Source organism: Octodon degus, unplaced genomic scaffold (assembly GCF_000260255.1).
Source record: "Octodon degus isolate 3935 unplaced genomic scaffold, OctDeg1.0 scaffold00008, whole genome shotgun sequence".
Lineage (NCBI taxonomy): Eukaryota > Metazoa > Chordata > Mammalia > Rodentia > Octodontidae > Octodon > Octodon degus.
In genome coordinates, this window is record NW_004524584.1 from 13,843,412 (window position 1) to 13,869,060 (window position 25,649).

Sequence of the window (25,649 nt, forward strand, 5' to 3'; positions counted from 1 at the left end):
TCTGGGTCTGAGGACAGGTGCCCAGCTCAGCCTTGCCCCACCCTGCCAGCTCACTACAAGGCCCACCACACAGTGAAACTCCCTTCCTGGCCTTGATCAGCTCCTCAGACAGCAAGTGAACCCTGGGTAGGACTCACAACTCCAGCAGAAATGACATGTGCAAAAGACAAGTGTCCTGACAGCCCAAGAGGAAAGGCCTGTGGGTCCAATGCAGCCATAAGCCCCCGAGGCAACTCCTGAGCTGCACACAGACCCTGGTTTCCTCCTGTAGGGCTGCCAGACTTCCTCCCAGGACCGGCACCTGGGGCACCCGACACACAGTCCCTGCCATCCCCACTAGGTGCCTGACTACCAAAGGGTGTTGAATGTATGTTGGCCCATGTCTCCCTCCCAGCTGTCACCACAGTACCACACTTACCGCCACATGTCCTCCTTCCTCACTGAGGAACCTCCGGACATCACACAGGGCTGCCAGAGCACACTGCCTTTGAGAGAGAAAAGAATCAGCAAAGTACCAACCCTGGCTATGGGAAGGCAGAGGGTAGAGCCTACCCAAGCCCGGAGAGAGACTGCCTCTTGGCCATTCTTTCAAGTTCTCCTTCATTCTCAGGAAAATTTCATTCATGCTCAGCGTCTGGCTAACACTGTTCCATAAGGTGGAAGGCTATGTAGATCTTGCCATTAGCCATGATCTAAAAACCACTTTTCCATGCTTGCCTCATCAGCTCATTGTGAACAAACCCATGCCAGTGTGATTCCTGTCATGCATTTCGCTGATTATCAGAATGTATCTGTATGTGTGGATGGAGATGGAATATGTTATGGTTGATACAATGTGTCACCTTGAGAAACTTAGAAGTTTAATTAAAGGACTCAGCAAGGGGCCAGAGTCCTCACTTTGTAAACATCCTCAGCCTGTGCAAGAGGAGGGCAGTAGATGGTGTGAGTGCTACACCCACCCCCAGGCCAGGGTGCTTACAATACAAAGGAGAAGAGTCTTGCTCTCTCCACTTTTGCTCTTGTTGCTTTTGCTGTCTTTTGCCACCATGAAGTGTTACCTGTCACCATGCCACCCGGCCTTGGAGCCAGCTGATTTTGGACTAAAACCTCCACAAACTGTGAGTGAAATAAACCTTTCCTTCCTTCATTTTTGGTGTTGGGTATTTTGTCTCAGCAGTGAAAAAAAGTAACCAAGACAGGACAGGAGAGATACTTTGGTTGTTGGGGGGGGGGGTCAACACCAAGTTTAATATTCAATTTTCTTGGGTTTTTTTTTTAATATTCAATTTTCTGGGGGCCAGGGAGATGGCTCGGTGGAGTAAGTACTCCCCTGGCAAGTGCAAGGGCCTGAGTTCAATCCCCGGTTCCACCAAAAAAAAAAAATTCAATTTTCTGTCTTGGGAAAGCATACTCCCCATACCACCCCCCAGAGGAAGAAGTCACCACTGTGGCCTGAGGTCCATATTCACAGACTTCTGCAGCTTGTGACCCTCCTCAACACCGTACCATGGCTAGTCTCCAGAATCTCATTGCTGGGAAATGGACTGGCATAAGGAAAGACCTTTCTTGCCCTTTTACCCGTTTCTCCTATAAGCCTGGAAACATATATATTCCCTTTACTTTTTATCCATTACCTTCACCTTTTCAACATGAGAATTAAGCTAGATCTCATTAAATGTGTTTGATCTTTGGACTTTGTGCATAAGCTCCCCGGGGGTCAAGTCAAAGAACTAGGCTGTGAGGCTCCTATGAAGTCAGTGTGCTGAAGTACAGAGGCAGACGCTCCACACAGTCAGCTGAGAACCAGAGAGAAACCAGTAAGAACACTGAGCTAGGTCTCTTAAAGGAGTCCTGCTCCCGTGCTACCTTGTGACCTTTCTGTGCCCAATAGATCTTTCACGTAATCCTCAAAGTGTTTTCTTCTCCTGCACAAAACTCTGGATTCTGAGAATCTACAAAACTCATTGTAAAAAAACTCATTGCTGGGCCACTTTTGCCTGCCTGCAATGGGTTCCAAGTACTGGTCAAGGATCTTTCATGGGCCTCCCTTCCAGCATCTGGGAGGGAACTCAGATCCACTGGAGATGCTGGAAAAACAGGTCAGAACTGTGGGTGCATGTGTGTGTGAGGGTAGATGCACACAGGCATTTATCTGCATATGTGGGTGCATATGTGTGAGTGTGCTATGTCTACATGTGACCACTGAGGTCTGGCCATGTGTATGTGTGAGCACAGCTGAGTATGTACAAGTGTGCCCATCTCCTCATGTGTAGGATGTGGCTATGTGGGCACAATTTTGGAGAATGGACCCACATGTGTGTACCCAGGATATGTACATGTGTCCAATTCACCTCATATGAATACATGAGCTGTGTTCCCCTATGCATGTAAGATGCATGTACACATACCTTGCATAGTACTTAACTGTGTGAGTACATCCATAAGTGTGCTTGGTGTGTACGTGTGCCCAGATCCATGTGTACAAACGAGATGATCCCAGTGTGTACGCACCCACACAGGTACCCCCGAGGTATGTACTGTGTGCAGCTCCCTACAGTGACACAGAACTTTGCCTGAGTTCACAGTGTGTGCACTGTTTACATAAACACTATGATGTACACTGCAGAACTGGTTTCCTTTTGGAGCCTGGAATTTTAGAAAATATCAGACACAAGTTGCCTATATGACCAGCCCCAAACAAAAATCTTAGGTACCGAGTTTCCAAGGTAGACAAGACCTTACACATGTTCCCATAACTCAGAGGTAGAGGAATTAAATGTGCACTGTGGAATGTATCCTGTCCTCCAGGAGGAAGGACAGCAGACCGCATCCTCTACCTTCTGCTTTAGATGGTGACACTGTAATACACTTAGCCCAGTTATATGACAGGTCTCGAGAGTCTGCCTAGCAGATCATTGAGCCCGAAGGTGGCCTCGAAGACCCCGACACACCACACCTGACTGAACTCAGGCGTGTATGTGCACACACAGGGTGAGCACATGTGTGCTTGTGTACTTGCCCTTGTGTATGGTGTAACTGTGAGCAGCACTGCACGTGTGACTGCACCCAAGTGTTCATATGTATACTGTCCATACATATATGCACACACCTTCATGTACAGTCTGTGTGTGCATGCACAGGGAATGTGCATATGTGTGTATATGCACATATGAGTATATATGGGGTGTGCAGATACTTGCATATAAAGTATTTGTGCAAGGCTATGACTATGCCAGCTGGCATACATGTGCTGGTATACATATGTGCTTACACATGTATATGTGACTGTCACACTTTGCTAGACCTTCCACTGGGACAGTGTTGGCTCTGTGTGGCTTTGGGGTCATTAATAATGTGTAAGTAATTAACTTCTATGAAATGTAGCCCTCCCTTCCCAGGTTTTCCATCTTTGATTTTTTTTTTAACATATAGTTTAGACCAGCCTTGAACTTATGTAGCCCAGGCTGGCCTCAGAATCATGGCAATCGTGGGGGCCAGAGAGATGGCTCAGTGGAACAAGTGCTTCCTTGGCAAGTGCAGGGACCTGAGTTCAATCCCCAGTTCCACAAAAAAAAAAAAAAAAAAGAATCATGGCAATCCTCCTGCCTGAGCCTCCCAAGTGCTGGGATTAACAGGTGTGTACCACCTCATTCAGTTCATTTTAAGAACTTCTGATCCATTAATTTTTCCAATTACTTATGGAAATGTGGGGCCTAGTAAACAGGAAATGGCCCTGTGGCCCAATTCAGGCTTTGGGCATAGGGAAAAGCATTTCTAGGGACAGTAGGGAATATGTCTGCAAAATGGTAAGGAGGCGCATGAACTCACCCCTCACTCGCTTCCATCACAAGGTCCTGTGTGCCCTTGGGTGACTGGGCTAGCTCCCAACCTCCCTGAGCCTGGCGTCCCTACTCCAACTCCTCACCTTTGAGGGGAGGCTTCAGTGCAGCAGCAGGCAGACCTGGAAATGCTAGCTCCACTACCTCCCACAGTTTGGATTCAAAGAGAACTAGTTTCAGACTCACACCTGGAATGGGCTCATGGGACAGGACAACACCATCCCATCCTGACCCAGGCTCTGCTTCTGGAAAAGCAAGGCACCACTCCCAACTGCCAAAGCTTAGAAAGTCAAACAAGCTGATCTGTCCATGCCCACAGGCTGGGACTAATTTAAAACTTGCATTTGGTATATTCTTTCACTTACTAATTGGGTAACTTTGGAATGAAGGATGGTTGTTAGTGGTAAATGGGCTTAGATTCAAGACAAGTTAGATTCAACTGTAAAATAACGTATTTGTGTGAAGCTTCTGGTTTTTCTGAGCTTCAGTTTCCTCAAACTATGTGTTGGGGGGGGTGCACGCACGCATGTGCGTCACTCGATTGCCAATTCTCTCCCTTTAATCTGGCTCCATATCACCAGAGAACTCAGCCTTGAGTTTTATACACAAGCTGGCCATAAGACCTGAAAGTCAGACTCCCCTTCATCTTGGCCCAGCCCAACACTACAAGAGTACACTCGGGAGCACCTGCCCCCTGGTGGCCACAGAAGGAATACACAGCCAGGTGTCCAATTTGGTGGCAGCTAGGAGCCTCTGCCCTGAGCTGGTCAAAATCTGCTTACAGCCCTGCCATGATGGCTGAACCCAGACAGGAGTCTGCCACGGAGGCTGAGAGGGTTTTTTTGGCCCTACTAACCCCTGCAAGAAGAGCGCAATGTGGCTCCTCAGACTGTCACCAGTGGTACCCAGTGCCTTGGAGAAAGCCCTTGCTTTGGAATGGGGTGGAGGATGGGGCACCATAGGCAAGCTCAGTCTCATGAATTCCAGCAAGAGCAGGAACCACACACTCAGCAGGACCCCAGACACTTCACACAAAGCTGGGCCCAAGCCCACATACGCCAGGACTATTGCAAGCACACAGCAAATACACTCCACACGCACAGAGGAGGGGGCCTAGGCTGGGGGGCAGAGGAAAGCCTCAGGCTGGCTGCCTCTGAGGCCTGTATCAGTGTGCTTCCTGGGGCTGCCTCTCTTGCCAGCCCTGCAGCACAGCAGTCCCTGGCCTGTCCTAAGGAAGCTTCTCTCCCCTCCCTGAAGCTCTCCTCTCTCCTCCCACAGGATTTCCTGACCAAGGGTCCTTAACACCACAGCAGGGATGGACCAGCCACCAGGGGGCCACACAGCCTCTCCTGTCATTCCCAAACCCATCACATCCCAACTCAACAACATCCTGAGCTCAAGAAGCCAGCCCTGTCACAAATGCTGGTAACAGGCCTGGGCCAGGTTCAGGCAGCAGCTAGAGACTTCAGAGGCTTCTCAGCAAATGGGCAGCAACCTGCTAGCCATTTCAACATCCATGACCCCGGACACACTTACTTCCTGATTTTCAGGCCCTCTTCATTGTCTGGGAGGAAAAACTCAAAAGATTTGTAGGTCTTGACCATGTCCCGACGGTACTGGCCAACATTGAATTCTGGGAAAAAGGAAAAGCCCAGCTTTCACAGAGCAGCAACACCACTGATCCCTGACGGGATCCTCCCCAGGCCTCCCTTTTCCTTTCCCCTCCCCCACAAACCCCCAGGATCCTCCAGAGCCTCACCTCGAGTAGGTACCCCAATCCAGTTCAGGTATCGGGTCAGCTTCTTAGAAATATAGGTCTTGCCCCTGGCAGGCAGGCCCACCATGACAATGAGTGTTGGGCAGTTGGTCATGCAAACTGGAAGACAAGCAGCACACAGTGTCAGACTCTCTACCTTCATCTTTCAGCCTCAGAGCACAAGCCTGGTACCACCTGAATCTCCTGGCATTACACAGGGCGCTGAGGACCCCTAAGCCCAGCCTCAAGCTGGCACAAGCCTCTTTCCCAGGGCTGTCTGGGCTCTGGCAGATGCAGGGACTTCATCAGCCCTTCTCATCCTGACATGCACCAGCAGTAAAAAAGTTTACAAGACCATGCTAAGATCATGCCAGGGGCTATTTAAGGCCAGCCCCTGCCATCCATGAATCCGCATCCTAACCTGCTCCCATCTTGCCCTGTCCAAGTAACCACTCAATGTTCCAGCACTCAGAGTCCCACTACTTGACCTTCCTGTTGTGACTTTATTTTCCTCCAGGAGATTCTACATCCAAATGACGCACCCTCATCCTCAAACTACTCGCCTCACAGATGAGTCTGCTCTCTCCAGACTCAACACTTGGGCTGGAAGCATCCCTGAAGTGTCTGAGCCATTTAAGGCCTGGGGCCTGGCAAGGCATTAGTGTTCAGGGGCTGTGAGCAGGTGCAGGGAGGTAGCTGGAAGGATAGCAGGGCGAGGGCCACAAGGGCTGGGCCCAGAGGCCCAAACCAATGCTTACAATGACAGCTCCTCTGATAGCCTGCCACCACCATTTTATGTGCCATCAGATCAGTGCGCCAATCAGAGGAGCCGCCAAGCGGAAGATGGAAGAGTCTGAACGCAGCTCCTCTGAGCCACAGTTGGCTAGGGCAGACACCAAAGCAGCAGAGCTACCAGCCTTCTGTGACCCAGCTCAGCTTTCAAGGCAGTCAAATGTGGCTTCACCTCAGAAGCTTCATCAATCTTAGGATCTGGGCCAACAAAGCAAAAGCAGGAAGATAGATGACCAGTGGTGGGGAACAGTCACAGCCTCTCCTCTGCTTGCCTGGTTCTGCAGGGCCCTTCACTCGCAAGCTCTCCTTGCATGGACTGCCAAGGACTCATGATCTCCCTCAGAAGGCAGGTCCTTCTGAGCCTTGGGTCCAACTCTGAGCTTGTGCCTTCACCTAGTAAATGGGACAATAATCCCTTGGAAAAGATCTACCACTACCTCTATGTGTCAGCCAACACACTTCCAGGAAGCCATGCCCTCAACAAGCAATGCCCTTGGGATGTGGGCTATGCAGAATGCAGCGACCTGGTCCCAGACAGGTCCTGTCTAAAAGCAAAGGGGTCTGCATGCCAGTGGGGGCTCCATTACTCTTTTTTTTTTTTTTTTTTTTTTTTTTTTTTTTTTTTGCTTGATGAATAAGTTTATTGGTCTTTATCTGAAAAATCTTCATAGAAATTTGGTTTAACTCTCAGCAGCACGCTCCTGAGCTCTGAGGAAGCTTGCCTTCTTTTGAGCTACCCGATCTTTCTTCTGGGCAAGAGACATTTTGGGACGGTTCCACCTCTTCTTTTTAACTTCTCTCTTCGGCTTCTTTTCATAGACTGGATTCTCTCGTATAGCAGCATGAGCTTTCTTATACATCTCCTCCATCATGTCTGGAGTTACATTGTTCTTTATGTACTGAGAGAACTGTTTCTTGTAAGCATCTTCATCTTCTTCCATTAGGTAGCGCATATAGTCTGCGACATTCTGACCCATGATGCGCTTCCGATGTACTTCTGCATTAAACTCCTTGCTTTCAGAGTCATAACCAGGGAATCGTTTGGTACTGTGAGGGATAGACAGGCCTCCATCCACAGCACCCTTTAGGGCTCCAAAAACCTTATTGCCAGTTGTAGTTCTGGCGAGGCCTGCATCCAAGTAGCAGGTGAAGGCACCAGGCTTGCCATCAATGCTTTCCACATTGTACTCATCTCCAGTCACCTCCACCTGGCCTTCATAGATCTTATCCATGCCAAACCTATTGAGAAGCCTGCGGGCCAGCAGCAGGCCAGTACAATATGCTGCAGCATAATTTGTTAGGCCAACTTTCACACCATACTTTGGTAGTTCATGTGCGTATGCTGCACAGACTATCATATCCCCTTCAATACGGGCATAAGCAATCTGACAAATGATATCTCTGTTAGTTACACGAACTATCATCCTGTATTTAGGCGTGTTGTACTTATTTTTGTCCTGTATTACCAAGCGTTTCCTAGCATAGTAATCAGTTTTCCCCTCTCGTCGTCTTCTAAACTTCACTTGGTATCTCTTAAAGTAGGCCTTATTCTTGACAACCTTAACAAAACCCATCCTGTGTAATATAGACCCGCGTCCGCGGCCCTACACAGACCTTCCATTACTCTTATGCATGGCCTTTGTGCAAAAGTGACCCAAGCCCTGAGCCCCAGGGGAGGAAAGGAGGAGACCCCCCACATAGTGTGGGTTGACAGTAAGAGGGAAGAAACTTACCGGAAAACCTCAGTATTAGCTAAGGTGAGGTGAGAAGAAAACAAGTTAGGCAATGCTCTGCATTCTCAGGCCAGGAGACACTGTGGCCTGCATGGCTTGCGCAGTTCTTGCCAGTCTAGCCAGAGCCCTCAAGCCAGCTAAGGACAGTGTGTCAGCCACTAGCCAGGGGAACCACCTGGCCCCGGCTCCCATGCTGAGGTCACCTCATCCCACTACTGCATCAGGGATACAGCCTCAGCATGGGGCTTCTACGCCTTCTAGCTTCTCAGAGATGGCCCTGGCTCTTTCCATGGCCCCAACCTCCTCCTCCAACCTTTAGAGACAAGTAGGCAGTGAGGGCAGCAAATCAGACCTGGGCACAAAACAAGGCAATAAATCAGCTATCACCTCTGCTCCTCAAGATAAACCCCAAAGAAATGACCCAAAGAAAACCAAAGTTCAAGTATATTCACAGAAGCTTTGCTTATAGCAGCAAAACACTGGGGAAATACCTCTGCAAACAGAGGCACGACAAGGAGCGGACGCACCAGTCCTTGGCACAGGGAGCTGTAGTGTGCAGCCAGCTGTGCCGCTCTGAGCCTACAAGGACCCAACGCCAAGCAACAGGACTGCAGGACACACTGACGACAGAACACACCGACTGCAGCACTGAGCAGATGCAGAAGAGAAGAGGAACTCTGTAAGCCCAGACTCCTCACTGGTCTCTTTCCTGTAAATATGTTGAAATATAGGAATCAAGAGACCTGAGACACACCTGCCTACTTCCTGGCACTTCCATCTGAGGGACAGCCACAAGTCCCTGGAGCAAGATTCAGAACAGATTCTTATGTACACCTCTTCCCATCTCCTCGGGCTAAACTGGATGAGGAAGAACTCTATGTAATAAAACAACAGGAACTAGCTGTGGTGGTAAATGCAAGTTCTAGCCCAAGCTAAGCAATTTACAGAGATCCTGTCTAAAAATTTAAAAATAAAAAGGCCTGGGAATACAGCTCAGTGTCAAGACACTTGTTTTAATTTCTAGTACCACCAATCAAAAAACATTTTTTTAAATAACAGCTAGGTATGGTGGCACATGCCTGTAGCCCCAGCACTTGGGAGGCTGAAGCAGGAGGATCGCTGCTGCAAGTTCAAGGCCAGCCTGGGCTATATAGCAAGACCATGTCTCAGATAATCAAATAAATAAACATTAAGTTTTTAATTTTTTAAAAATAAATTATGTAAAAAAATAAAATAAAATAAATTGTGTTACCTGCCATATTTGACTAAGAGAAGCATCTTTTCTACCATGCTTGCTGCTAAATCTCTCCACGCCTTGCCCCCAACGTCCTCCAGGTCTGAGCTGAGAGACCAGTACTAGGTAGGGTTAGAGCTTCCAGGCCCCTGGGTGTGGCTCTGAATTTTATCAAGTGAGGGAAGAACTGCTAATGACAAGTGGCGGGTGGAAGTGGAAGCTCTGAAGACTAGGGTCCACACCCCAAAGAAAACCTACTACACAACATAGACAGGCTGCTTCCTCTTCCCCACAAAATCCTGTGACCAGATTTCCCCCACCCACAGGTCTTTACTGTCATTGAGTCTTCTGGCCGAGCCCTAAACCTATTACACAAGAGGTAAAATCCAGTGTAGGCCCTGGGAACCAGAGGGGCTGCAGGGCTGGTTCCACGTTCACTACCCACCCACCTTCTACTGGAAACTCTGGGACCTCAGATGGGCCCAATCCTCCAAACACAACCTGCAGCCTTCTCTTTCGCCTCTTGGGCGTCAAGAAGTTCTGGGCCCACAGCCAGCCTACACTAGCCAAGCCCCTCTGCTCAGGCCAGAGCTATGCTTTAATCCTGCTCTTAGAGCGTGAAGAGACACACACCTTGCATCAGCAGCTGCGACCTGGCAGGTCTCTTCCCAAAGAGCCGTGGCTCCCTTCTCACCTGTGCTGGGGTGTTGGCTCTTGCTAACACATCAGCCCAAACTCTGCTATACCACGTGCAGGAAAAACGAAGTCAAGGAGAAGTGCTACCTCCTTCCACTTTTCAGGGACCTGCTTTTCAGAGACTTCCAGGATGATGACTGTCTCATCCCACTAAGTCGAAGGCCTACATGATCAGTTCAGGTCACACAGCGGAATGTCCTGACTCCAGAAGTGTACGTCCTCACTCACCTCCCTTTCTGTAGCAATAGTAGCTACCCTCATCAGGACTGCTGAAACAGGACGAAGGGCCTCAGCCTCCACATCTGCAGAAAAGTGAGAAGGTCTGGCCAGACCAAGGCCACTCCCCTGGGGACTCAGCACACAGTTCAGGAATCATCACAACCTCTACCAGGACTCACGGTGTGATCAGAGACACAAACATACCTCTCCGCTGGGACTCACTTCATGGTCAAAGTAATTGCTACAGGCTGAGGGGCAGAAGGATCACAGAACACTTCCCTCCCTTCTCATGCATAGGCAGAGGTCCAAAGCTCAGGGAGCCCCAGCACCTCACACTTTCCTGAAGCCATGTCACAGCTGTACCATCATTTGTACTAGATGTCCTCTGAGTTCCTGCCACATTGTAGTTTCACTACAATGTTTCACTTACTCTTATAACAGACCTTTCTTTTCTCTGGTATGAAGAAAGTTGCAGACTCATTTATGGATAAGCAGAAAGTTAAGGAATGTTTCCCCCTTCTAGTTTAACCCTTCCCATGAATCCACACAACATCCCTGCATGACTTCAGAGGTAATCAGTTCACATGGCATTATATCCTGTCTATCCTGACCACATCTACACTTCCCGAGAGTCCCTCCTGAAATTTGGCTTTAAGGCGAAAGGACTTACTCAGAGAACTAGCCCATTCAGATTAATTCTATGCAAATTCTGGGCTCAAGTCAAGTGATTCTAGGGCCACACAGTTCAGTTTTCTCCTGTCTACAGGCCCACTCTCTGGCCAAGAAAGAAGAGGGGCTGAGTCCACGATGATCTCCCTGGTGGGGAGCACAGGAGCCCATTCCCTCCTGGAGGTGAGGGTGGCCAGGCCCGACTCCTACCAAGCCAAATGGCCCAAGCACCTGTCCCCAAGCCTGTTCTGCCACACTTATCTTCAGCCCACTATTGTCACTGCCACCTCACTCCTCCTGAGCTCCCTTCCTGTCCCTGACTCTATCCACCAGTCACGATAAACCTCCCCTAACCGGAGTCCCCACCTGTCCCCTGCCCCCACCCAGGCCGTCCATCTGCTCCTGTGGCGCACCACCCTCCTCTCCAGAGGAGCCGGCCTCACCACCACGCTGGCAGGCGTGCAGAGCGGGCCGTCCGTTGCTGTAGGGCATCCAGATCTTCTTCAGGGGGTTCTGGGTCAATTCCCGTGGGGACGCCATCCCGTAGCCAAGAGGAGTCGGTCTGCGGTAGCCTCGGACCCTGTAGCTGAGCCACCTCGGGCCACCCGAGGTCCCGCCCCTCGGGCCCCGCCCCTTTTCAAGCCTAGACCGGGCTGTCCATCTTCCCATAAGCCCCGCCCCAGGACGATAGGTTCCACCCCAACTGAAGAGCTCCCTCCTCCCCCGTCTCCTACTACGCATGCCCAGCTCACCTAAGGTTCCCTTTTTGGGCCAAACGTTCTCCTTCCCTCAAACTAGGTCGAGAATGCGCGTGCGCATTGCCCAACAGGCGCAGATTATGCAAGCCACGCCCCGGATGCGCAAATGCAACACAAACCCAACTGTGCTGATTTGCATAGGTGTCACCCCAGACCCCGCCCAGGACGCTGCAGCCCCACCTCCACGGTGTCTGTCGCTCGGTCCCCAGCAAAGCGTGAACTCTAGGTACCCAGCAGGACAGGGCTTCATAGTGTTGGGGGGACCTGCAGGAGTCCGCGGGCCCTGTTGGTCAGGACCAGCTGGCAGGCCTAGCAGCCCTGTGACTGACCGGCTGTGTCGGAGGCTGCCAGCCCCACAGCGCTCCCCGCAACCCACTCAGTGCTGGGCCCACACTTCTGCTGAGTCCCACGTCTCTGACATCTCACAGGAGTTACCTGATCAACCACACCAGAAAAAGCTCTTTCATCTCATGGACAGGAACATGCACAAATCTCAAAAGTGGCCATGTGTTTCCTAGTTTTGGCTGCAGTGAGCTTGGACTAGACTCCTGCCACAGAGAACAAATGCCTGGCACCTTGTAACCAAGTTCTTTGTGGACTCCCTGATCCCTGACAGTATATTAGTTTTCTTTCAAAAAATTTATTTTCACCAATTAGATTTTTAATCATTGAATTTTTTAATCATTAGATTTATTTGTTTGTGGGTTGTGTAGGGACCAGGGAGACGGCTCAGTAGAATAAACACTTCCCTGGCAAGTGCAAGGGTCTGAGTTCAATCCCTGGTTCTGCAACAAAAAAAAAAGTCATTGTTTGTGGGTTATTTTTTTGTTTTGTTTTGAGTTTTGGTACCGGGGATTGAATTTAGGACATTGCACTTGACAGAGTTTACATATTTTAGATAAGGGAACAAAGACAGGATTAAACCAAGGGCTTCAAACTGAACTACATCCCCAAGTAGCACACTCCCCCCTTATTTTATTTATTTATTTTTTATTTTTTATTTTTTATTTATTTTATTTGGAAACAGGGTCTTGCTAAACTGCACAAGCTGGGCTCAAACTTGCAATCCTCCTGCTGGAATTACAAGCTAATGCCACCAAGCCAAGCTTATTTTTTAAACAAGCTTCTATCTCTTCATCATGAAAATAGGGTGCACAGATCATCGATCTTGCAAGATAATGCTGTAGATTAAATATGTCAGTCTATGAGAAAGTCACTCTAAAACGCGTTAGTGCTCTCATTCATTATAATCATCGCCCCTCCTATCCTTGGACAATGTGGGGGCAAAGGGCCAGAGAGAGCTCCAAAGTTCACAAGCACTTCACTCACTGTGTTGTGTTTGGCCCCACCAGACCCGTGCAAGGTCTTGCGTCAGGTCTGCCAGCCACTTTCTGCTGTAGTCCTCACCAGCTGGGCTTAAGCCTGTAACACATTGCCTTCTAGCAGTGTCCTCCATCACAGCCTAGCAAATCCTGCATCCTCAAATTGTCTGTTCCCAAAGTGCACTCAGACAGCAACAAGGGTCCCAGAAAATGCGGCTGACCTCATTTGCTGTAGGTGTAGTGTGACTCCCATGTCCTTCCTCCCATTCCCCTGCCTTCAAGCCTCCAAACCACCAAATACTTCAAAACCTGGCAAGGACTATTACAATGACAGACGCACAAGCCAGGTGTGGTGGCACATGCCTGCAACCCTGGGGCAGGAACATTGCCTGTGTTACATCGTTTAAAGCCAGTTTGATCTATAAGACCCAATCCCAAAAACAAGACAAAACAAAAAGATGACAGACTCATTGCTGCCCATTTCACAGAAAAGAAAGGTTCAGGAGATCCAAACGCTGCCCTAATACCCACTCTAGCTGCTTAGTCGAGGAATGCCCTGCCTCGGGTGGGGTAACCCATTTCCTTCTTCCTCATTTTCCAGCTGCAATGTTTGTCCCCAAGCCTGTCTCCAGGCCCAGTGGTAACCCACTTGGCCCTGCTTCTCCAAAGCCACCCGTTCTGTTCCTGACACAGCCAGCACTTGTGTTTCCTGGCCACTGCCAAGGCCGTATTGGGGTCATCCAGGCTTCAGAAAACTCACTGCCATATGCACACATCCTGCACAACCCCTAGTATACCACTGGAGATGTTGCCTTCTCTAACATCCACAGGTACCCAGCCCCTAATCAGACCTGCTTTCCTCTTCCCCAGCCCCTCTGGATGTAAGAGCTGGAAGAAGGGAGTAACCAAAAAAGGATAGGGGATTAGTGATATCTTCATACCAGATAGCCTGAGCCTTGCTCCCAGGAAATACCACAGTGAGGTACCTCCACCCCTTTGCCAGCTGACCCTGGGCTTGCCCAGACACACCCTTCCAAGTCTATAATATCCAACTGGGAGGACATAGGTCAACATCAGAAGCCTGGGCTCCTCCCCAAGGCCAGGGTCTACATCTGCTCTGAGCACACTTCCCATCTCCCCTCCCATGGCCTCACTTCTTAGGTAGAAAATGGAGGATCTGAATACAGAGAAGGGTCCAAAATCACAGAGCCAGTACACAGCACACAAAGACTCAGCAGAACCACCAGCCTTCACCCTTGCACCTTGAACCATTGCTGTGCTTCCCTCCTTCACACCCAGGCTCTTCTGTGTTCCTCCTGGCTTTCTGCTCCCCCAACACTAACAAATGTCCGATAGAATAATTGGCCCTCATGGTTTCTCCCTCCTCAGGGCATCTCCAAATGTGCTAGCTCTCCTGTCCCGTGCACAGGAAGTGTGCTGGGGCATGAGTGTGCACTTCTGTGTGAATATAACCGACGCAGTCTCTCTCTTCCGTGAATTTGCCTAACCTGACCCTGGCTGGCTCCTAGGGTGCTCACTGCACTGACCAGTGGGCCTCCTCCCAGCATCCCATGCCAGAAGCCAGGGAGTGGCCAAACTCTTCAACTCTCAGTTCTCAAGGCTCAAAGTCTCCCCAGTCCCCATACCTGCTGCCCAGTCCTCCATTCCAAGCATAAAGACCCAGGGGCTAGGATGCATGTCACGAAGGTCCGCACCCCAGGGCACACTTGAACACACAGAAGCACACCTAGTAATGAGCCCTGCACCCAGGCAGTGCACAGGGACCAGCAGGCCCTGCAGGGCCTACTGCTCTCTGCTGCCCCCTTTGTCTCTGTTCCTCCATCCTGCGCTGCAGTCACTGAGGGGCAGGGGAAGTTGCCAGGAATCCTAGCTTCCTCTGGCCATTTCCAGGAAGGACTGACACAGTGATTTCCTGGGCTTAGAGCTCAGAATATGAGGTTCCAACTATATGTACAGCCATTTGAGGACAGCCTGTTACCCTGATCTGCACTTCCTGGTTCCATCCTGACACAGGGCACACAGTAGGTACTCAAAGCGACTCAGGACCAGCCAGGGCACCAACAAGGGGCTCAGAGTGGTGCATGAGCAAGAAAGGGTGTGCAGGAGGCATTTAGAGATGCTTGGGACCAGCACAGGGCGCACACTGGGTACCTAGAAGCGCTGGTTTCAGGGCTAAGGCCACATGATACAAACAACTTTTCAAATGAGACTCTGGGCCTCCCCACTCTGGGTGACCCCTTGGGGAGGACCTAGATGAACATAACCCCTTGGAGGTCAGCAAGTGACAGAGTGGGAGGGCCTTTGGCAGCTTCAGTGACAGCCCCTCCCCCTGGGCTGGAGGAAGACACTATTTATAGTTTCCCCTTAGCCCAGCCCCCTCTGCCCTGTAAGACAACAGTGCTCCCCCTCCTCCGGGCCACTGACAAACTGATGTCTTCTCAGAGCACCCGACATAGGGAGATATACCCAACACTCAGTCTCCCTCCCTGCACCCCAGTCTTTCCCCAAACTCCCATCCTCCCCACACTGCCCCGTGCCTACCCTGCCCGCCGCTCCCCGGCCCTGGGTTGGTCAGAGAGCTGCCTCTTAACGTGCCTCTGTCCATCCTGCCACCGAACTGGCCAGGGCCACCGCCCCCTATGGCTCAGGGGGAAGAGGGTAACCCCGCCTTTGCCTGCCTCAGGCAGGCTCTGAAGAAAGCAGCTCCGCCTCTCAGCCGCCCTAGGCCCGCCTGCCAGGGCTGCTTACTACTGTGAGGTTGACCAGGCAGGCAGCTGCACACGGGCACAGCTATCGCCTCTCTCCAGTCAAAGCTGCCCAGGGACTGCCCTCATCTCTGGGCGGAGCTTCTGCCCTACGTGCAGTGCCTGCCTCATCTTGAGGCAGGCCTGCCCACGAGCCCAGATCAGCTAGCTCCCACCCAGCTACGGTGGGAGGAGTGCAAACAGCAATACCTGTTCCCAAACTACTAAGACGCTGGGTGCATTAAGAGTCTGCAGAGGAAAGGTAGATGGAAGAGCAGAGAAAGTAGCTGGGACTCAGCCTTGATGTGCATGTGATGGCGTCATCTCAGCCATTCCATCCTCCCATCACTCGGCATTTATTGAGTTCCCCTTGCAGCTAGCCACGGCCTTCAAGCACAGTGTATGTCACTTTTTGCACATGAAGCTCGGTGGCATCACCTGCTTTACAGACAAGGAGACAGGTTCAGAAAGGTGGCACCTTTGCTCAGGGCATTAGTGAGGAAGGGGGAGAGTCAGGTAGGAGCCCTGGAGAAATGGGCCCCCTCTCCCCTGAGACCTGCATGTCAAGGCTGTGTGTGCAGGAGTGTGGGGAGGACAGTGGCCAGCTGTGCACTGTGTGTACTTCGCTCAGGCTTGGAGGATGAACATACCCCACTGCCCACACACAGCTGTCAGAAACTTGTAACGGGCAGCACATGCAGCCCGAGGCAAGGCTGCCATGGCCAGGCTTCCCACACATGGCCAGCTGCTTGCGCCTCACAGTATCCATCCAGCTGCACAAAACATGCATGTGACCATGGCCAGCATTGCCTCTGTGCTACATGGGGGAGCCAGGCTATGGGCCTAAAGTAGCTGCTTCATGCAACACTAGGCTTCTGTGTCTCACCTCATGAGTGAAACACAACTGTGACCAAGTGTTACAGTGTACAGATGTTTGGGGACTGTGGGGGGCCCTGACATGCAAGGTTCCATATGGCAGTGACCGTATGTGGTACTGTCCAAGTTGTGCAGACATACAGTAAGTCCAGGGTGCCCACAGACTTCATAGGGCTCCAATGAGATCCAACACTCTGTGACCAGAGGCTCCTGAAACAGTATCTAGGCACATTCTTCCCAGATGTCACATTGTCCAGCTGTCTGTTGCTTTCCTCTACGTTTTCCCATTAGGGTTGCCGCAGTTTTTATGATCCCTTCCTCAGCATCAGCCAACATGGGCCAGGATGTGGGCATTGGCAGCCGCCTGCTCCTTGGCAGCCCTGGTCTGGGCCTGGTCCAGTAAGATCTGCAGGAGGCCGATGGGGACGTCCAGCGAGAGGGTGATGCGTGGGCCAAGGCGGGGGCCAGGGCGGGGGCGACTCAATGCAGAGGACAGACCTGTGGTGGTAGCTGAGGGGCTTACTGAAGCCACAAGACAAGGAGTGGTCTGAGAACAGTTCTGAGGGAAGATCTGGAGAGCTGGGAAAGGGGTCACTGGGACAGCCAGAACCCTGGCCAACATGAGGACTGTCAGCACCCACGGAGCCCACTTGGTCATCGTGGCATCTGGCTGCAAGGAGAAAACACACCCAGGGCAAAGGCTCTGATTAACAATAGTTTATACAGATCCAGCTATCAAGAACAGAGAGAAAAGAGGAAGGGATGGAGAGAGGAAGAGAAACAGATGGAGAGAAAGTGATAGAGAGAGGAAGATAGATGGAGAGAAAGAGACAGAGAAAAGATGGAGAGAGGAAAATATGGAAAGAGAAAAAGAGATGGAGAGAGGAAGAGTTGGAGAAAAAGAGAAAGAGGGAGGGAGAAAGAGATGCAGAAAGAGAGGAAGAGCTAGAGGTAGAGGGAGAGTGGAAGCGGGGAGAGAGAAAGGTGTTTTGTCTTTTTTGTGTGTGTGTGGAACCAGGGATTGAACTCAGGCCCCTGCACTTGCCAGGCAAGCGCTTATTCTACTGAGCTATGTCCCCAGCCCCAAGAGAGAAAGAGATTGAAAGAGAGAGGAAAAGATGGGGAAGGAGAGAGTGAGAGAGAGCGAGAGCGAGAGTGAGAGCGAGAGCGAGAGCAAGAGAGAGAGGAGGAAGATCAATGACTGAGATGGATGGAGCCAGAGCAAAGCAGGAATATGGAGAAGAGTGAGACAGGTAGTACTCCAGAGATAAGACATAACTATAGAAATAAAAATTCAGAGGCAAAAAATGTACAGAATGATAAAAAGGGAGACAGGATCCAGCCAGGGAGCTGGCAGCTGAAAAGAAGTAGCAAATCCTTGAGGCAGAGAAAGAACCAAAGATCCCAGAGCCCCCCAGGTTCACTCACCGCCAGGACCCTCCTATCACAAGCAGTTGCCGGCTCTAGCTGCTGTCTTCCTCTGGGTGAAGTCGAGGTTGCTGCCCGGTGATGCTGTCCTGTGACCCAACCCTGTGCCTCTTCAGGGACCATTCATCTCCTGGAGTCCCTGAGGCAGGAGCTGGGGCATATTTCAGGGTGCGAGGCAACCCCCACCCCATGACTCAGCCTTTCCTGGGAACATTGAGGGTACATTTCTCCTTTTTGAGGGGGATAAGCTGGACACTGAGGGTCACAAGACAATGACCAGGGCTTGGCAGCAGGACTTCTACCCACACAGAGTAATACTGACCCACCACCAGAGAATATCTATCCCCCCAGCACAGAGTCACAGACACAAAAAAAGTCACAAGAGCCTTTTAAAACAGCAGCTTTAATGCCCCCCGCAAAATCAGCACCATAGTATCACAGGCTTGGGTCAAGGGACCGTCAGACACTAGTCACATCTGCACACTGCCCACAGCTGTCCCCCTGTGAGTCATCTGCCACAATGGGGGTTTGTGTGTCCTAGACCCACAGGACCAAGTCACTGAAATAACGGACATATACACCACGCTCACATGCACACCGGCTTCTTAGCACCAAGAGGAGGGACCACGGGGCCTGCAGAGACCCTGGCCCCTCGAGGGGACGCTGAACACCAGCCCGTCGTGGTGGCCTCAGCTCCTGGCAGCACCTGAGTGGGAATGTCAGAAACTGCCTTTGGTCCTCTGATCTCGCTCATGTCAGCCAAGGAGAAAGGCAGTCGAGCACCCCGAGCACCCCGGGAAAAAGCTGAGACTTGGCAGGGAGCTGAGGCCCAGCAGGGAGGGGACCTGTGGAGGGCTTCACTAGTGTACTTCTGATTGCAGTTCTTTGATCTGGGGATCTGTCCCAGGTCCTGTATCCGAGGGTGCTTCTCAGCCCGGACCTTGTTCAAGGCCTCTGCACCCAGCCTGGATCTGGGTGCCCAAGCCCCATAGAGGTGGGTATAGGTCCTTACCTGTTCTTGAGCTGTGGACCACTCGTGGTGGGCAGCGGTGCTCACAGGCCTCACGAGTCCCAAAACGATTGGCATTCCCTCCACAGCCACCATAGACAAAGGGGTGACAGGCCGCGGTGCCTCCTGGCACAGCCCGATGGTACCAGCGCAGGGTGTAGGCAGTGCAGGAGCCCTCATCCAGCGGCAGGGAGCAGGGGTCTGGGGCCAATGGGATTGGGTGAGCAAGGTGATAGAGGTTAGAGTGGGCCTGGGAGTGTCAGTGAAAGACCAAGGACTGGCTCTGCCTGGCCCTACCTGAGCTCCTCTGGCCCGGCCCTCATCCTACCTTCATTATCCCAAGGAGGCTCAGGGTCCTGGTATTCCTCCACAGAATACTCAGAGTATTCAGAGAACTCATCATCTTCAGGGGGTACTTGGTCTACAGGCAGGATGGGAGCACTGTGAGAGGGAACTGCTGGCCCTGGGACAGGTGGGCACCACTGATCTCCCACCCTGGGCACACAAGGTGCCCATGCTCATGCCCTGCACATGGAACTTGTACACAGCACATGCCTGGCATGTATGGGCCCCTGTGCACATGCACAACCCATACAGGCCCAGGGTCCACATGTCCTCACCCTCGTCTTCTACGTGGGAGACCTGCAGCACAGGCACCAGCCGGTGTTTCTGGGGACCAGCCGTGTCCGCAACATAACTGGGGAGGGGTCCTGGAGCACAGAGCAGGTGATGAGCCCTGGTGATGCACTGGGGCTCTCAGGGACAACCACCCAGCCACACCCCTGCTGACAGGACTCAGGCAATGGCCCAGGGAAAGAAATTTCCAAGTATAGGAAATTACTCACGTGATCCTGATGCGATGAACTGGCCTTGGCAGGCTGGAGGGAGCAGAAAAGGGCAGAAGGCAATAGAGAGGAGAGTAAAAGACAGAAACGGATACACAGAGCACAGGGCAGATTGAGATGTACAGAGGACAGCAGCAGAAGCAAAACAGAGAAGAGAGGAAGGGAGGTAGAGAAAGACAGAAGAAGAAAAAGGAAGAAAAGCAGGGGACAGGCCAGCAAAGGGCAAGTGAGGGAGATGGAGAGAAATAGGTGAGCATAGACAGTGAACAAAGTTTAGAACAAGAGTGGGAAGAGGCAGGGCTTCCCTTTTGATGCCCCTAAGGTCATCATGGCCCTTCCCCATTAGGCCCAGTGGCCCAGCTCTGCACCTCCCCCCATGCATAACCAGGCTGGGACACTGCAGCCACCACCTCTGCCTGCATGTGGCCCTCACTGGATTCTATCAACATGTCTGTCAGGCAGCACATGTATCCTGTGTATCCACCCATCTCCATGACCCTAGTCCCCCTCCCTAAGCTCTGGGGATCAGCGAGCCCCTTCCTAGTAACCAAGATGGAGTGGGCATGGGGTCCTGAGGTCTCCAGGCTGGGCTCACTCACCGCAATGCTGACTCATCTCTTGACGCACAAAGCCCCGAATGTCATCCTCCTAGAAACATACGACCACAGTGAACAGGAAAACCCATGAATCACAGGAGTGTCAGGCCTATAACACAGGGCTCAAGAAGAGACCAATTCAGTAGGGCCCAGGATACAGGTGGCAGGATGTGAGAGGCAGGGCCCAGTCCCCAGGCTTCACGCACCGTCATTGCAGCTTCTCCCTTCTCACCACGGGGGCCAGCAGGACCCGGCCGCCCCTATGTGCAACAGATGGGACAAGGCTGTGACCTCAGGTCTCAGGGACCCAGAGTCACCCCCATCTCTGAGCCCAAGTCCAGGGATCCCCACTCACCTGTTCCCCTCTCTCACCCGGGGTCCCAGGGGGCCCAGGAGCCCCTACCACACTCTCTCCAGGGGGACCTCGTTCACCCTGTCAGATACAAGGACAAAGCAATGGCGATCAGAAAATAATCAAGTTGGGGAACACAGGTGCAGAGGCTGAGGCAAGGAGAATGAAAGAGGGGCTGCAGGGTTATAAATCAGAAAGGTAAAAAGGGCAGGGAGGCCTGGGTAGAATGCTTGCACCCACCCCCAGCACTGCAAAAATAAAAATAAGAGTAGGGAAGTTCAAGGTCAAAAATCACAGCGGGGACCTTTACCTTCTGGCCCTGAAGTCCTTCAGGGCCTTTAGGACCAACACTGCCAGGTAGCCCTGGGGGACCACTAGAGCCATCATTGCCCCTGGGACCAGGGGAGCCCCCAATTCCTGGGGGTCCCTGGGGATGGATAGGACAGAGTCAGTAAGCAGAACCTCAAAGATGAACTCACTCTCAAAGAACATGCTTCCCTAAGTCACCACAGCCTTGGCTTCAACTTACCCGCTCCCCTTTTTCACCCTGGTCACCCTTAGGTCCTGATTGACCATCAAAGCCTCGGTCACCCTGGAGACAGAAGGAGCATGACAGGCAACCTGCCCTGACCTCCCTAACCTCCACTGACCACCTGGACCCAGTGTCCATTACTTCCCGTGATGTGAGCACCTGTGGTCCCCATGATGCCAGCCCCACTGAAGCCCCTACCCTGATGCACGTAACCCCTGCTCCATTTACCACCCTTTCAACCTCTCTGCTGCGACCCCAACCCAGTCTGAAACCTCAAAAGCGCCCCACATCATCCCCTAATAACCAGCCCTCCACAATCTTCCTTGACTCCAAGCATTCATGGATTATGGGTTTAGGTTTTTTTGAGTTTTGGGTTCAGAATCCCACTATTTAGTGCAGGCTGGCCTTGAATTTAACAGTGATTCTCCTGCTTCAGCCTCTGGAGTGCTGGGATTACAGGCATGTGCCATCATGCCCAGCCTTCATGACCTTATGGTAACCTCTCCTGCCCCATCCTGAACCCTGGTAAAAGATTGTACCTTGGGACCAATCAGGCCCTCTTTGCCAGGAGCTCCAGACTGGCCTGGCATACCAGGCTCTCCCTAGAGAAGAAAAAAGGCATGAAGTTGTCCCTGGCTCACCCATGCTATCCTCATTCTGGGGGTGCCCCACACTCACGATCTCTCCTTTTCGTCCTGCCAGCCCAGGGCGGCCTGGGAGACCAGCTTCTCCCTGAAGGCATCAGGAGGAGGGGGTCAGCCTTAGGTCCCTGCCCGTATGTGCCCCACAGCCCTGTTACTCTGTACCTTGTCTCCCTTCTCTCCATCAAGGCCACAGGCTCCCTTCACCCCTCGTTCTCCCTGAGAGAGAAAAGCAAGTGACAAAGCAACTTTCAGACACTTCCTCCTATGAGCCTAGAATCAACCCCCAAGCAACTTCAGATGCTCCAGCCTCTGACCTGACACTCCCAATCCTCCCTGGGTACTCCAAGAGCTGGCTCTATCCCACACCCTTCCTGACCAAAAAAAAAAAAAAACATATATCAGTTTTCCCTTCCCACCTTGATGCCCCGGGGACCCATGAAGCCAACATCTCCTTTGTCTCCTCGGAAACCAGGGGCTCCATCTTTTCCTGGGGGTCCCTGGGAGGGGTCAAGATGAGGTTAAGGGAATTTAGAGAGGAATCAGAGGGAATCACCCCAGACTGCAGGCAGGGAACAACATGGTATAACATAGGAAGGGCATAGATGAGCCTCGCCATAGGGACGAGGGTCACCATGGGCATGTTCAGGAGCATTAGAGGTTCACTGAGGAGGTGGGTCCTGGGCAACAGGAGAACACTGTGATACTAGATCACTAACAGAGTCAGAGACTATATGAGAAGGACCACCAGTAGGGTAGGGTCCTGTAGGGAGAGGGGTCCCTGTGGGAGGGAAGGGGGCATCTTACCGGGTCCCCAGCAGTCCCTGGAGCACCAGGCTCACCCTGTAGGAACATAGACTGGAGTGAACTCTTCAGTGTGCCTGGGCCCCACGCTGAGCAAGTGCATAGGAAGCTGCTTGGTGACTCCAGGCCAGGGACCAGTCCGCACACAGATCCTATGCAAGCACTTGTACCCCCACAGCAAGGGGACCAGGAACCCTCCCACCCTCAGGGACAGGCAGCGCCAGGTGTGTATGGTGCATGGCTAGAGCGAGAGCAGGGCTTGCCTTGGGTCCTGCAAGTCCACGAATTCCCACCAACCCGGTTGTGCCCTTCTCACCAGGTTCTCCCTTGGCACCCTGTGGAAGCAACCAGGACCAGGCAAAGGCTCTGAGGATGCCCGGCACTCAGGAGCAGGGCAGAGCTCCTCCATGTTCTCACTGCCATCCGCAGTGGCTTCTGTTTCCACCCATGCCCTGTCGGGTGCTAGGATGCCTGGAGTAGCTCATTACTCACCCTAGGGGCTCCTAACCCATCTGGGGCACTCCCAGCAGCCAAGAAGCCACAGTCCACAGAGCTCCCATCCTGCCCTCACTGGAGGGCCTCACTCCAGTGCCCACACTCTCAGCCTACCAAGGCCCCTCCCCTTTAGCCCCCAAGAGTCCCTCCTGCCAGCCCCTGCCCACACAGAATCACTATGAAATCCCCACACCCGGAAGAACCCTGTATAGAGAGCCCAGTCTCCTCCCTATACCTTGTCACCAGGGTTTCCACTGTCTCCCCGAGGTCCTTGGTCACCATCTAGGCCCCGAGGCCCCCGTTCACCCTACAGCAGAGGTCAGAGGTCAGAGTCAAGTGCTGGCAATCCCTCATCTTCCAGGGACATAAGAGATGGGAGCTCTCAAACCCCCTGGAGAAGCCCCCAGGAAACCCCTCCCACACCATGGGGAACCAGTCTGCACATAAGCCAGACCCCTTACCATGTCCCCCTTGGCACCCCGTGGTCCTGGAGGTCCCTCAATCACAGCTGAGTCGCCCTGAGAAGGTGGAAAGCAGTCAAAGAAATCAGGAGCAACCCAGTCCCCTGCTCCTACCCTACCCCATGCCCGCACTTACCTTGTCACCCTTCAAGCCTGTGGTTCCAGCTTCACCCTATTGAGTGGAAGAGTGTTGAGTCCCACCCAAGCTAGAGAGCCCCCATTGCTGAAGAGCCTCCACTTCCACTCACACCTTTCCCCACATTCTTACCTTTTGCCCTTGGTCCCCCCGGCTGCCTGGGGGCCCCTGTGTGAGAGAAAATGACTGAGCTATAGGAATTTGGGGGTATTAGTGAGGAGCAGCTCAAGGGGCAGGGGAAGACAGAATAGGATAGAGGGGAATGAAGGGAAACAAAAAGCAAGGGGCCAGGGCAAAAGGCAGTATCCTCCAGACAGAGGGGACACAGGAGGGTCACACTGGCACTTTTCCCAAAGTGACCTACCATGAGTCCTCGGGGTCCCTCCTGTCCAGGGTGGCCATCTTCGCCCTGGATAGTTACATTAGGTCCATTGACTCAGAGGTTGTACATCTGAGGCAAGACCTGGATGCAGGAAGCGTGGCCACGACTCTTAGGCATGAGGGAAGCCATACGCACCCGGACACCTGGCTCCCCACGCTCTCCTCGGGGGCCGGGCAGCCCTACTCCAGGGTCTCCCTGGAGATCAGCAGGACATCAGGGGTCAATGAGGGGAATCAAAGAGAAAAAGAATGTCATAGGGGGTCAGGAGAAGGTGGAGGGGTGACCAAGTGCAGGAGAAAGCCAGCAGCACCGGCAACAACCTTGTCTCCTTTGAGTCCAGAGGCTCCAGGCGCTCCCTGTGGGTCACAGAAATGAGAATGCTATGGTCCTTCAAGCACACACACACACACACACACACACACACACACACACACATCTAGCAGTGGTTCCTAGGCCCATCACACATCCTCCCATGGAGACTTGGAGAATAAGGGCACTTCTACTCACCGGTGACCCCGGCAGTCCAGGTGGCCCCAAGGGGCCTGGGGCACCTTCTCTCCCTGGGAGTCCTGCCAGACCCTACAGGAAAATGACTTGGAGCCTTCCTCTTCTTCTTTCCCCCAAGATTTGAAGCCCCCAAAGTAAGACCTAGATACCCTCCTCCTCCCCCACTACCAGACTCAGATCTTGAAGTCACCAAGTCCCTACATGTTGTTTCTACCCCCTTACCCGTTCTCCACCAGGACCTGGCTGGCCCATCTCTCCTCGAGGGCCTGTCTGACCAGGGAACCCAACAACTCCAGGAGCCCCAGGGGAGCCAGGGGGGCCTGTATCTCCCTGAAACAGAGATGGCAAAGGGGAAAGAGGTCACTGTGGGGTCCCTTCCCAAGACAAGCCCCAGAATTCCCTCTTCTCTCAACTCCAAGATTGGTAATGGGATGTTGACTTACCTTTATCCCTGGAGGGCCAGTTGGGCCAGGGGGGCCTTGGACTCCAACTCCTGGGTCACCCTTTGAGGAAAGAGGAGTTACATTAGGTTCAGAGAATCTCAGGGCCATGATCTCTAGCAGAAACCCTTCCAAATATACCTTGTGACCTTTTAGTCCAGGAGCCCCTTTGTGACCCTAAAAGAAAAATAATAAACAGCATTTGAAAAGGTAGGAATATGAACACTAAGTTTAGCTTTGGCCACCAAATATTCCCAGGGGAATTCAGTTACGATCCTGAACCTAGAGAAACTCAGACATGTGACCAAAGACAGGCTCATACGAGGTCAGACATGCCCCTGGGCTTGTGAGGGCACAGGCTG

General features: G+C 52.3%; 4 protein-coding genes across 10 annotated transcripts in view; all 4 read right to left on the minus strand.

The window, feature by feature from the left end:
• Positions 1-15,707, minus strand: part of Pfkfb4 (6-phosphofructo-2-kinase/fructose-2,6-biphosphatase 4) — a 39,958-nt gene extending 24,251 nt beyond the window's left edge. Inside the window, exons 1-4 of one of the 5 annotated variants that reach the window (XM_023705650.1) lie at positions 15,581-15,707; positions 5,599-5,715; positions 5,376-5,472; positions 419-485 (exon numbers count right to left, since the gene is read on the minus strand). In XM_023705650.1, coding sequence (XP_023561418.1) covers positions 419-485; positions 5,376-5,472; positions 5,599-5,715; positions 15,581-15,644 — 345 coding nt within the window. In that variant the 5' untranslated portion in view covers positions 15,645-15,707. Of the gene's footprint in view, positions 1-418; positions 486-5,375; positions 5,473-5,598; positions 5,716-8,120; positions 8,139-11,381; positions 11,616-15,580 lie in introns of those variants that run through there. The other 4 variants (XM_023705661.1, XM_004625057.2, XM_023705642.1 and 1 more) reach the window with 4 other exon arrangements.
• Positions 7,012-7,997, minus strand: LOC101592856 (60S ribosomal protein L5). Its single transcript, XM_004625056.2, has one exon. It carries the CDS (start codon positions 7,959-7,961, stop codon positions 7,068-7,070), a length of 894 nt encoding a protein of 297 aa, XP_004625113.1. The 5' UTR covers positions 7,962-7,997; the 3' UTR covers positions 7,012-7,067.
• Positions 15,708-16,984: 1,277 nt separating the features above from the next.
• Ucn2 (urocortin 2) lies at positions 16,985-17,317 on the minus strand. Its single transcript, XM_004625060.1, has one exon. The coding sequence runs from the start codon at positions 17,315-17,317 to the stop codon at positions 16,985-16,987; it is 333 nt and encodes a 110-aa protein (XP_004625117.1).
• A 1,163-nt stretch (positions 17,318-18,480) lies between these two features.
• Positions 18,481-25,649, minus strand: part of Col7a1 (collagen type VII alpha 1 chain) — a 30,297-nt gene continuing 23,128 nt past the window's right edge. For 2 of the 3 annotated variants that reach the window (XM_023705681.1, XM_023705677.1), the window contains exons 93-119: positions 25,429-25,464; positions 25,291-25,350; positions 25,070-25,177; positions 24,848-24,919; positions 24,661-24,696; positions 24,476-24,535; positions 24,323-24,367; positions 24,091-24,126; positions 23,959-23,994; positions 23,823-23,879; positions 23,597-23,668; positions 23,130-23,201; positions 22,870-22,905; positions 22,482-22,562; positions 22,228-22,281; positions 22,100-22,153; positions 21,961-22,023; positions 21,419-21,481; positions 21,200-21,316; positions 20,893-20,970; positions 20,744-20,797; positions 20,541-20,589; positions 19,942-19,974; positions 19,717-19,806; positions 19,425-19,517; positions 19,100-19,297; positions 18,481-18,793 (exon numbers count right to left, since the gene is read on the minus strand). In XM_023705681.1, the coding sequence (XP_023561449.1) occupies positions 18,777-18,793; positions 19,100-19,297; positions 19,425-19,517; positions 19,717-19,806; positions 19,942-19,974; positions 20,541-20,589; positions 20,744-20,797; positions 20,893-20,970; positions 21,200-21,316; positions 21,419-21,481; positions 21,961-22,023; positions 22,100-22,153; positions 22,228-22,281; positions 22,482-22,562; positions 22,870-22,905; positions 23,130-23,201; positions 23,597-23,668; positions 23,823-23,879; positions 23,959-23,994; positions 24,091-24,126; positions 24,323-24,367; positions 24,476-24,535; positions 24,661-24,696; positions 24,848-24,919; positions 25,070-25,177; positions 25,291-25,350; positions 25,429-25,464 (1,770 nt within the window). In that variant the 3' untranslated portion in view covers positions 18,481-18,776. Of the gene's footprint in view, positions 18,794-19,099; positions 19,298-19,424; positions 19,518-19,716; positions 19,807-19,941; positions 19,975-20,540; positions 20,590-20,743; positions 20,798-20,892; positions 20,971-21,199; positions 21,317-21,418; positions 21,482-21,960; positions 22,024-22,099; positions 22,154-22,227; positions 22,282-22,481; positions 22,563-22,869; positions 22,906-23,129; positions 23,202-23,596; positions 23,669-23,822; positions 23,880-23,958; positions 23,995-24,090; positions 24,127-24,322; positions 24,368-24,475; positions 24,536-24,660; positions 24,697-24,847; positions 24,920-25,069; positions 25,178-25,290; positions 25,351-25,428; positions 25,465-25,649 lie in introns of those variants that run through there. The other variant, XR_002818966.1, reaches the window with a different exon arrangement.

Bases quoted from the DNA above. Each gene is read 5' to 3' on its own strand.
- LOC101592856 (XM_004625056.2), bottom strand. From the start codon at position 7,961: ATGGGTTTTGTTAAGGTTGTCAAGAATAAGGCCTACTTTAAGAGATAC.
- Ucn2 (XM_004625060.1), bottom strand. From the start codon at position 17,317: ATGACCAAGTGGGCTCCGTGGGTGCTGACAGTCCTCATGTTGGCCAGG.